This window comes from Trypanosoma grayi (genome assembly GCF_000691245.1).
Source record: "Trypanosoma grayi strain ANR4 Tgr_594_V1, whole genome shotgun sequence".
NCBI classification, from domain to species: Eukaryota; Euglenozoa; class Kinetoplastea; order Trypanosomatida; family Trypanosomatidae; genus Trypanosoma; species Trypanosoma grayi.
In genome coordinates this window covers 1-10,888 of record NW_008826213.1, presented here as the reverse complement: position 1 = coordinate 10,888, position 10,888 = coordinate 1, and the positions used below count along the sequence as shown (strand labels likewise).

The 10,888-nt window shown below is 56.6% G+C and overlaps 6 protein-coding genes across 6 annotated transcripts; 1 reads left to right on the top strand and 5 right to left on the bottom strand.

Moving 5' to 3' along the window:
• Positions 1 to 370, top strand: DQ04_05941050 (hypothetical protein; the record flags this gene model as incomplete). Its single annotated transcript, XM_009314460.1, has 1 exon — positions 1 to 370. A coding segment is annotated over one exon (370 nt), but the record flags the coding sequence as incomplete, so codon positions are not given.
• A 930-nt stretch (positions 371 to 1,300) lies between these two features.
• Positions 1,301 to 1,765, bottom strand: DQ04_05941040 (hypothetical protein; the record flags this gene model as incomplete). Its single annotated transcript, XM_009314459.1, has 1 exon — positions 1,301 to 1,765. One exon carries the CDS (start codon positions 1,763 to 1,765, stop codon positions 1,301 to 1,303), a length of 465 nt encoding a protein of 154 aa, XP_009312734.1.
• Positions 1,766 to 2,630: 865 nt separating this feature from the next.
• On the bottom strand, positions 2,631 to 3,503 carry DQ04_05941030 (hypothetical protein; the record flags this gene model as incomplete). Its single annotated transcript, XM_009314458.1, has 1 exon — positions 2,631 to 3,503. The coding sequence occupies one exon, from the start codon at positions 3,501 to 3,503 to the stop codon at positions 2,631 to 2,633; it is 873 nt and encodes a 290-aa protein (XP_009312733.1).
• A 170-nt stretch (positions 3,504 to 3,673) lies between these two features.
• On the bottom strand, positions 3,674 to 4,615 carry DQ04_05941020 (hypothetical protein; the record flags this gene model as incomplete). The annotated part of the gene is made up of 1 exon (XM_009314457.1): positions 3,674 to 4,615. One exon carries the CDS (start codon positions 4,613 to 4,615, stop codon positions 3,674 to 3,676), a length of 942 nt encoding a protein of 313 aa, XP_009312732.1.
• A 774-nt stretch (positions 4,616 to 5,389) lies between these two features.
• DQ04_05941010 (hypothetical protein) lies at positions 5,390 to 5,614 on the bottom strand (the record flags this gene model as incomplete). The annotated part of the gene is made up of 1 exon (XM_009314456.1): positions 5,390 to 5,614. One exon carries the CDS (start codon positions 5,612 to 5,614, stop codon positions 5,390 to 5,392), a length of 225 nt encoding a protein of 74 aa, XP_009312731.1.
• A 4,381-nt stretch (positions 5,615 to 9,995) lies between these two features.
• On the bottom strand, positions 9,996 to 10,859 carry DQ04_05941000 (hypothetical protein; the record flags this gene model as incomplete). The annotated part of the gene is made up of 1 exon (XM_009314455.1): positions 9,996 to 10,859. The coding sequence occupies one exon, from the start codon at positions 10,857 to 10,859 to the stop codon at positions 9,996 to 9,998; it is 864 nt and encodes a 287-aa protein (XP_009312730.1).
• Positions 10,860 to 10,888: the final 29 nt, after the last annotated feature.

Here is a 10,888-nt window from a genome sequence, read left to right as displayed (position 1 = left end):
ATCGCAGCCGCAGAGCGGGCAGCACTCAGCGACCGTTGTGCGGACGTCCGTCAGCGGCCCGTCGCAGCAGCAGGTGCTCTTCTACTCCAGCGTGCAGCGGCGTGGCGGCGTCTTCACGAAGACGGCGCAGGAGACAACGGCGCAGCTCGCACGCACAGGCGTCCTGCCGAACTCGACGGCGGCCCGTAAGAGGGCCCGAGCGGCGCTGGAGGAGGCGGAGGGAAAGCCGCAGACGCTGCGTGGCCGCTTTGTGGAGATGCAGTCGGCGAGGGCGCAGGAGGAGCTGCAGCAGGCGAAGACGCGCGTGGCGAAGAAGGACGGCGGGAATCGCTTCGCCGTCGACACGGACGATGATAGCGATGAGGCGTGACGCGACACCACCCCTCCTGCTCCTTTGTGTGCGTCTCTGTGTGTATTCAGCAGCTCGGGGAGACTGCTGCCAAGGTGTAATTTCTGTCTGCACACATCTCATATTCACTCTCTATCGTTCTCTCTCCCTGTCTCTCTCTCTCTATACTTCTCTCTCCTCCCCTGTTGCTTTGCCCACCGGTGCACACGCACATACAAGCGAAAGACACGCCTTCGTGTATGTTGTTGATTGAGTAGAGGAGTCCTTGAGAAGATCAGGTGCAGGAAAGAAGTCCTCTTGCGTTTTTTTTTTTCGTTTGTCTGTTTGCTGGCGCAGTTACGCCTCGGGGAGTGCGTCCAAGTTTGTGCCTCCTTTCAAGGCTGAAGTGGCCGGGGTCACACCGACGGTGTAGCCTCCACTTACTGCTTTATACACGACCGGCGACGCACGGCTCTTGTGCGCGTGCGTTGCGTAATTGTATCTGTTTCTAACTCAACACACACATACGCACACATCTGCATACATACACACAAAAATAAATAAATAAATACATATATATATATACGCACATTTTATCCTTATACACACACTACGCTGTGGTGTAATATCCGCGGCGCCGTACACACACGCTTAAACGCATAAAGACGCACACACAGTGCAGCAGACGGACCGGCTGTAAGGCGCGGCACCAGCCACAATGCACATTGACGCGGATATATTCCTGAAGTTTGTATTCTCTGTCATCTTTTTCTTCGTATGCGGGCTAATGCTGATGCTGTACACCCACAAGCTGTTGGGCTTCACGGTGCAGGTGCTCCTGCGCTACTTCGTTCTGCCGCCGTCGACGCGTGTGCACCTGGGCGGCCTCTTCATCTCCCCACTGAACTGCCGTATCTTCATACAGAACTTCTTCTACCAGGACGAGAACGTCTCGCTGCGCGTCATTGACGGCTATGTGTCGTTTATCTTCTGGGACAGCTGGTGGAAGGACCCGGCGTGGACGAAGGTGCGGGACTTCATGTTCACCGACGACCTCAAAGGGATGCGGTGCCGCGTGCAGGTGAAGCTGCAGTGGGTGCGTGGCGTCATCGTCGAAGTGCTGCGCGACGAGCGGAAGCTGCGGGTGCGGCTCGAGAGCCCTGACGACACCGCGAGCGCCACGCCTCTCTTCAACATTGTGACCAACGACGACGCCACCGACTCCGGGGACACAGAGTGCCTCGAGATCGACGCCAGCAACACGGCGCACCGGTGCAGCAGCGGGGGCCCCAACGGCAGCCACGGCCACGGGTCACGAAAAATGGCGCGCCACGGGCCGCAGAACGCTGCGACGGGCCCCGAGTCGCTCTTCTCGCCGGCGGAGGGCAACGTGCAGGAGCCGCCGCAGAGTGGCACGTGTGACGGGAGGGGAAACATCTGGACAGAGGCTGTGGATGTGAGTGCGGTGCAGATTCCGAAGCGGCGCGGTAAAGTTCGTGTGCACCTGAACGGGATGGGCCTCACCCTCTACAACGCCACGTGGAACTACAAGAACCTCGCCCCAGCAGAGCCAGTAGACACACGGCCCCGCTCAAAATCTCTGCAGAGTTGGGCAGTCCGGAACATTTTCAGTCGCATATTTACCAACAACAATGGTGATAACATAGGCGAGGAAGAGGAAATGCAGCAACGACGGTGCAGCGATGCGGCGGAACAGGCAAAGGCGACAGAACAGCAGAAGTGGCTGAAGGAGACGAAGACCTTGATGCAGCGTTTTTATAACTTTATCGGCGCCGTGGAGGTCGAGTTGTATGCAAGTTATGTGGACCTGGGCGGCGCAGGCGCCAAGCACCCGTACTTCCTGCACGTCGGCTTCAAGCGGGCAGAGGCGCACAGTTACTTGACGCAGGACGGCATGCCCCTCGTAGATCTCTACCGCTTCGTCACGGAGGCGACGTTGGAGGAAGTGCACGCGCGTTGGTGCTCCATGAAGAAGGAGAAGGAGAGTAAGCACGTCAAGGTACAGCGGGTGCGGCCCGGCTCCTGGCGTGAGTCCTTCATGCTCATGTTGAAGGGCACACTGCCGAACGTAATGCCGAGCCCTGTAGTCGATGAGGTGTCTTCGCTGATTCGTAACTATGGCGTGCTGCTCAGCGGGAAGGGGGGCTCGTCGCTGCACGTTGTCTTCTACCGAGACGTGACAAACGTGCACGCCGGTGAGGACGTGAGCCGCCAGGCAGACCTGCCGCGCATGGGCTTTGAGGTTTTCGTTGATGCCCCTGAGTTGTGCTACGGTCCGTGGTCACACTTCTCGCTGATGAAGCTGAAGGAGTCCTTCTTCCCCACCACGTACCGCCCACTGGAGCCGCTTAAATTTGAGTTGGGCAAACCGCGCCCGCTGGCCGGCTTTGAGGTACTGGTGGAGTTCCTGCGCGACACGTGCGTGACGGTCCCGTTCAAGCGCAAGAATCCCGCGCCTTCGCCGCCATTCGGCATTCAGGACTCGGGCCGCAAGGGCATGCTGCTCATAACGCTTGGCCGTGGGACGCAGTACATACAGAAGCCGCAGTTCCTGCTCCAGGATGAAGAGAAGCAGCGGTTCGAGAGCCTGCTGGCGGGGAAAAACATCTGGCTTGCGACAAACGGCATTCACGAGGAAAGCACGGTGCTTGCACACATGACCACGATGGATCTCTTCATTGATCGCCAAGATGATCGTGCTTATAATGGGCGCAAGCTGCTTAATGTGCTCCCGTCGTTGCGCGAGACGGAGCTGTGGTGGTACATGGACTACATTACTTTCTTTATGGACCTCATCACCGACTTTCAGTTCGTGCCGCAGATGTACCACGGTGAGCCGCTCTCCACCGAGACCTACAACACATACACGCAGTTTGTCAAGGAGTTTATCCCAAATGTAAAGCGCTTTGAGTTCTTCTTCAATGGAAAGACTTGGCTGCACATTAACGCCAACCAGCAGAACGTGATCTTCAGCGAGGACGCCAACGACGCCACCCTCAACACACTCCTCAGCTTCTGCATTAAGCGCGACAGCCACTTTTTCGTGACGCTGCCGAATGACGCTTACCTGCTTAGCGCGTCGACGGAAGTGCGCCGCCCCTTCGAGACACTCCTGAGGGACATTGAGGTCACCGTGAGTGTGCCGGGCACACATCCCTTGCGCGACCTCGTCGATGCCACGAAGCCGTTTCTGCTGATCGATGAGTTCTCCCTAAAGGGCGCGCAGATTGTGCACATACCGAATCAGACTGTTCCGCAAGACAGGTTCCCGGTGGACCCTGCAAGTGGCCGGACAAAACTCAGGAACTCTCTCGACCTTGATATTCAACTGGTGGGCCTTCGGGGATTCGCCACGACGCCGCATATCTGCACCATACTGGACACGCATGAGAATATTTTAGGAAGCTCGGTTTGTGTGATTCGCCCCGATGAACTCTTCTGGCCACTCTCAAAGATCCAGCCCAAGTTGGATGCGCCAAAGAATGTCCGACAAGGGTTCAACACATTCCTGCATAAAAATGAGCCGCGCAGTAATGAACTAGAAATCAATCTGTCACTCTGTATTTTAGACATGGACGCCACATTGCGCGCAGGCAACCAGAAGTCGCCCCAAATCAATCTCTGCTGCGGAAGGTTTGAATTCGCCCTCATTAAGTTGTGCGCCGCAACCGATATATCCCTCTCGCTGACGCCTATCTCTGGCGGTTTTTTGAACCGAGACGGTGAGACGCTTGCTGAAGGGTCGTACCTTTGCTGCGGCGACGTTGCAGTCGGCATAATCCGGCATTTTGGCCCTCTGCCACTTCGAACGTGTTTCCACAGCGCCACGGACGTGATGATCGGCGGCGTCACTTTTGATATTACAGTTGAGCAGGTCGCGATGCTGACGCAGCTTCTTTCCGCCTTCATGGAGCAATTTGGAATCCGAGACGCGAGGCTGGTTTCGGAGATTGAGGAGGCGCGGACGGCGGCGGCGTACTCCGCAGAGCACTTTGTGGCGCGTGCGCCGCGTTCGCGAGTGCATAGCGACAAAGAGACCAACCCGAATGGGTACGTTCCTCGCTTCAGCCGCATGCGCGGTGGCGCGCGTCTAGTGCGGATGACGCGCTGCCGGCCGGAGTCCGCCGCTGATGTGCGCGAGTTGCTGAGACGCTTCCTCGCCCGCGACGGTTCGCTGCAGCAAGTCCCCTTCTCTGACGCGGTGCCGGAGGTAATGGCCGTGAACTTCAACACGTACCTCAAGACGTTCCAGCAGGCGGAAGACATGGCGAAGGATTACGCCGTCGCCACGAAGTTGGTGCTGGTCGAGCGCGTGACGGGGTGCGTGGCGGTCGGGCCAGACGGCTATTTTGAGCTGAAGCTTCCGAGCGGCGTGCAGATGGCCTCTTCGTCGATGAACGACTTGAACTCCAACAGTCGGATGAGCGTTGCTGTCCAGGCGGTTGCGCTGCGGGGTTTTTGCCGCCATGAATCGGGCGACGACTTTGTGGAGGTGTTTCACACCGAGACGGCGCTGCGGGTGCGGCGCTGCACGGCGTACCCGTTCGAGAAGGGTCTCGAGTCCCACCTTGAGAAGCAGCAGCAGTTCGTCAAAGACAACGACGTCGACTCTGTCTTCACAGGCCAGTTTCCCCACGCTGTGCGTACCCCGCTGCAGGCGAGCGGAGTCTTAGAGCCAAAAACGGCTCCACGCAACGCAAGGCAAGCGAGCATTGACAATGCAGTGGCCGATGATAATCGTGACGAACGCGCACCTCATGGTGAGGGGGAGTCTCTGCACGATGTGATTATTAATTTCGAGCAACAACTCTCGAGACTTCAGCAGGACAACGATGAGACACCAAACGGTGTTTCTGCGGTAACGCTCAGCCACCCTGAGACATTCACTTTGCATTCGCCTTTGTTAAACAACAACAACACATCCCAGCGTTTTGCCACCTGCCTCTCGGCAACGGCTGCGAACGACGATGATTATGACAGTGAGGAGGACGAAGACGAGGATGAGGAGCTAATGAACGATGAGAACCATAGTAGCACTAGTCAACTCCCCAACGACGCCTTTGCGGCGTCGATATCCCCGAGCGTCGATCGTGGCGCCCCGTTTACGCTGGCGCCGTTGGGCGACGATGGGGAGAATTCCGTGGAGCTGCGTCCCTTCGAGCCCTTTACATCGTTCCTGCGGCCCTTCTTCTTGCACGCGACGGCAGCTGAGGAGCAGACATCACTGCGATACAGCGCGACAGCGTGGAATGCGCAGCGGAACATTCGTGACCGTACCTGCTTTCACGCACAGCTCCCATCCACGGAGTTCTTCTCCGTCATGAGTCCACACCGGGCGCTGGAGTACCGTATGGCAGAGCAGATGCTCGAGACCTTCGAGACGGACGATAGCGGTGACGCAGAGGCCGAAGTGTGGGCGCTGCGCACCGCCGACAATCGTAGGCGCTCACGGGAGGGCTCTACGTCGAAGCACCTGCACGTGGAGGCGGTGGCGCCGCTCACGTCGCTCGTGACGAAAGACTTCGTGCAGAAGTTGTACTTCGATGCGGAGGCACGCTTTCTCGCGCAGGTGCAATACTACAGGTCTAAATCTCCTGCCGCCGCCGCTGCCGCACCCTTTTTGGGTGGCTTGTCCTCTAGAACGGTGGGCGCGGCAGCCAGCAGTGTGGTGAGCCGTCTTGAAGGGCACAATCGACTGAAAAAGCACCCGATACATCGGAAGGAGCCCAGCAAGAATCGTGTACACCAAAAGCGGTGGCTCTCGGAGGTGAAGATCGTGAGCGTCATTCTTCCTTGTATCGAGGTGAAGGTGTTGACAGAACTTCCACCACCGCCGGAGAACATGACACCTGGTGCTACCACCGGTAACGGCGTCTACACAACAATGCTTGGGGTGCGTTCGTTTCAGTTCGTGATGCAGCAAGCCATGCCGCCTGCTCATGCCGCCATGCAGTTGAAGATGAGCGCCCTCTCCGCTTCTGTCACTTTCTCGTCGCTTGCCATCATTACGCAAGTGGAGTACGAGCCGCTCGCGCGAGAGGGAAATCTTCGCATTAAGGTCCCTGGCATCGTATACGACGAGGAAAAAGATACCCTCGCTGTTTCCTATCTTACTTCTTTCTGCGGGCGCGGAAAGCAGGATTCCACACACGGAGTGGAAAGCGGGACATGCCGAGTGATGTTGGACACTGTTGCCTTCCACCTTACCCGCAACTTCTTCCACTATGTGGGTTCCATAAAGGCTATGCTTCTGCAGCTGCGCAACATGCGTGCTCCACCTCAGATGCAGATCTTCCCTCATGCCCCCACGCCGGAGTCCATGATGATTCGCCACGAGCAGGTGGATAGCCTGCGGGACATTCTCTTTCCGTCGTGTTCGTCATCAGTGTGTCATGCTCCCTCTACGTCTATGGGGAACTTTGGTATTGAGGCGAATCGCATCGTGCAGGGTGTCGGGTCCATTGACACACTGCGTGTTGAGCTCGTCGACGTGTATCGCGAAGGACCTTGCATGCGTGTTGACACCGATCATGCAAACCTCATGGAAGTCACGCGCCCATCAGCAAAGTTCATTGCAAAGGTGCCAATAAAACGAAGAAGCGAGTGGTGCCCACTTCCTGTGAGTCGAAAAACCTCCTTGGATGCGCCACTCCCGGCAGTATCCACCAGAGATTCATCCCTGTTGAGCACCGAATGGCAGGAGACAGAGCGACGTCGGCGACAACACCGCGATGCGGAGGTGCATTTTATTGGGGAGGTGAACTCCTTGCTGGTGAGGTGCTACCCATCGGTGCTGCAGCTCTTTGGTGCCGCAAAGGAGCTTAAGGGTGCCGCAATGACGGCGCCAACGAAAAGCCGTGAGGAGGACTCGCAACAGTTCGTGCCGACGATCTTCTACGACCTGTTACATACCCCTGCCACCGACACAGCTGGGGGTGGGCTTGGTGTCGTTTTGAAAGGCAGTTTCACGTTACACCAGCTGGATGTGACGATGCTGCACTCAAAGATGAACTTCATGCAGTTCAAGGGGTCAAAACTCACCGGGTATGGCGAGTCCCGCACGGAGCGCGTCAGTTCGCATGAATGCGTTGAGACGCACGTCCTGACGGACACGATATCGGACGGTTTGCGCGGGAATCTAAGCAAAACGGCACAAAGAGCGCGGGAGTGGGCACCGAAGAGTTGTTACGCCGCCCAGCCATCTGTCACGCCGCAGCTGCATCTCAAGAACAGCGCCTCCTTCTTTGCGGAGACCATCTTTCTGCAATACGTTGCCGATGCAATAGTGCTGACCACCCCTTGTGGCATCAAGGCCTGCACTTTGGGGGCGAGCCAGACGACGGTGCAGTCGCGTGTTTTTGTCGCTACCGCCACACATCTGGCGGTGGGCGTGCACCAGGCGGACCAAAACAACGCGACCGTTGGTGAGACTGATGATGATGAGGAGGAGGAGAACGTGCAACACGCATCGAAACGGGAAAAAAAGAATGAAACGAATGGGGTACAAATGAACTTGCAGGTAAAGATGGACAAAGTCGATGTTTCGTGGCCGTACCGCCCACAGGCAAACGAGACGGTTGCACCGCAGTTGCACCAATGGCTGCGGGAGTGGATGAAGTCGCGCAGGATTTTGCAAGCGATGCAGCACGCCCGTGGTGCGCCTGGAAATAACGGTTCGAACTCTGTGGTGCCACCCACCAAGAGAATGCATGCGTGGTGTTGTATAATGCAAATACGTGAGATGCGGATAAGAACAGATATGCCGCAAGGCATTAGCATTGAACTTGACGTGCCACTCGCGTCTGCATTTTTGAATGCCTCCTCTGATGAGCGGCTCCAGTTAAAGTCACACCTGCATCCCTTTGCACTGGTGTCAACAAGCCCGTCGGCAGGTAGGCACAACATCGATTTGCCAAATCTGTATATATTGTATGCCAAGGATGAGGCGAGACGGATGGGCACTTGCTTGATGGAGAGCGTGGAGATCATTGTCTCACCCAGCATCATTAGTCACTTGCTTCTAATTTCCGACAGGTTTTTGACTGCATTCGCCGTTCTCTCGAAGCCTGTGCATGTTCAGGATGGGGAAGAGGGTCATACGGATGTGCTGCCTCGTGAACCATCATCAAAGATATCCTTTTCAGGTTGGAAGGGTCGTTTCGTCTTTTTGCTGGATGGATTTCGTGCATCGTATCTGACATCCATGACGAATCTGCGCTTCTCCATGAAGAGGCTGCACACAGTGGCGGATGTGAATGCTATAGGCGAGCAGCGAACCACACATTTTACCACAAAGGCCTCCAATGCACAGATCGCTCTTGTCGATCGTGACGATCACGATCAGCTGCAGTCAATGCTGTGCCAAGGGACAGTGCCTGCTCGCAGCGAAGCCTCTGTCCCTAGCACAAAGGCGGCCCCACCGCAGTGCCCCTCCGCTTCGCCAGGCTCAGACGACTCGGTGCGGGTGGTGCGTCCGCTGGGTGGATACATCTGGGGCCTCTTTGAGACATCATTCACATTGTCTGGTGGGCAGATCTACAGAAATGAAACGCAGATGGCCTTCGAAAACTTTTTGGTTGCAGTGCCGTCACCGAGGGCAACTTCTGCTCTGTCCGAGTTGGATTCACTGAATACCATCGCCACGCGCTGGAATCTCTCTGTTCTGTCACCACTTATCATTGCCCGTATTGGACTTCTGCCGTTGCTGCAGCAGTCTATTGATGAGACCAAAGATCTTGCGGAGAAGATGCGGTTCGCGACGCAGCGGGAGGGCCGGCTGTTCCGACGTCAGCTTGCCAAGTCTGCAACGTACCGGAGCCTCGCGCGCGTGCGGAGACAGATGGATGCGGAGATGCAGCAGTCACAGCTACAAAAGGCGGGGCGCCTCAGAGAGTTAACTGCCCATGTGATACCCAGGGGGAACTTGTCACTATCACGACGCGTCTCGCTTGCGCCCCAGGCAGAGACAATAGATTTTGCTTCACTGGAGGCGAAATTTCTCAACAAAACGTCTGACAATAAGTTCCTGGTAACAGTGTCAAATTTCCTCGTTGTTATGCCATGTGGTGATGCAGCGTACCGCAGCGTTCTGGAAGAGCTACCCGATGTGTACATGCACGGGCGTGGCGTATCAACGCTAAACCGCAAGCATTTCATCCCCACCATGGCGCTGAAGATGAAGGTGGAAAACACCATGGTTTCCTGCGGTCTGCTCAAGTCGAAGAAATGCGTCCCGGCTGGGCGTTCAACTGGAGGCAATGAGAGCTATAGTACATTCCCATGTACAGTGGAGCAGGACACGACCAAGAAGGTGAAATTTACCGCCCGCCTCGCGATGGATGACGCGTACTTCTACTACAGCGACGGTTCTCCTCTCGCAACCGATGCCTCGGCGAAGGAACTGCTGAGCAGCACCCACATTCTTGGCGGACGCGGTACTCTTACAAGTTTCGAACCCAATGAGTACCATAAATCCTTGTCCAGGGTGTATTTCGCCTCCATAGAGGCTCCCCTGCATCTGAGCTTGTCTGGTGGTGAGGTCAACATTGGTGCTGCTGTCGATATGAGCGCCCCGCAGATTACTATCTCGACGCGCTTTGTCAGCATTCTTAGCCAAATAGCACAGGAATTACCGTCAAAGCCATTTCTACACTATTCGAAACGTCGGCGAGCGTGTGCTGCCGCTTGTGCCGCTGTGGCCGCGCAAGGGGTACATGCTGGTGCTGCTTCCACTGCGACAGTAACACCACAGCCGACAAAAACAGGGGGAGAAAGACAACAGCGGCACCACATTGACCCGATCAATCCATGCGGGGGGTCGAAGTCGAAGAAGGGCCCCACGCTGTACCATGTCGACCTGACAGCACGTCTTGAGCATGGCGAAGTGCGGGTCTTTGCCCTTCAGAAGGATGTGACAGGGGCGGCTACCACCACGGTGATGACAGACGGCCCAACAAGCATCTTGTCGCGTTCGATGCGACGCCGTGTGAAGTTGTCTCTTCACCCTTCTGAAAGAGATACTACTACGGCTTCTGTTGGAGGCGCTGCAGCTACAGGTGGCCTGATGGCATCGTTGCTTACCATCCCGTTTCCTAGTATCACCGCACTGGTGGGGTCGAAATTCGGCGGTGGTGTGACGGAAAATGAGGAAACGATGATTCGCTTGGATATACGGGCAAACACCATCGAGGTTGGACCGTCCATCATGTCGCTTGCGCGGGAGATCGAGGAATGGGTGGTGGTGGATGCGCGAGACAACAGTGAACGCGTGGCGAAGACACTCAGCTTGGTTCGGGAGTGGGAAAGGAACCTCGCTAAACACAATGTCACGCTGCACACTTCGCTCGCCGACGTTGCCTTGCCGCTCCCCCGCGCCTTTGCTGCGTCGTTGGCCGCGATCCGTTCGACATCGAGCATTACTGGCGCAGTGCGGCGACGGAGGCGACATCAGGTAGAGCCGGAAGAACATGGCGGCTCCAACAAGAATAGTTTCATGAGCATTCACATGCATATCACAGGGTTTCGTGTCGTTCTGACGAC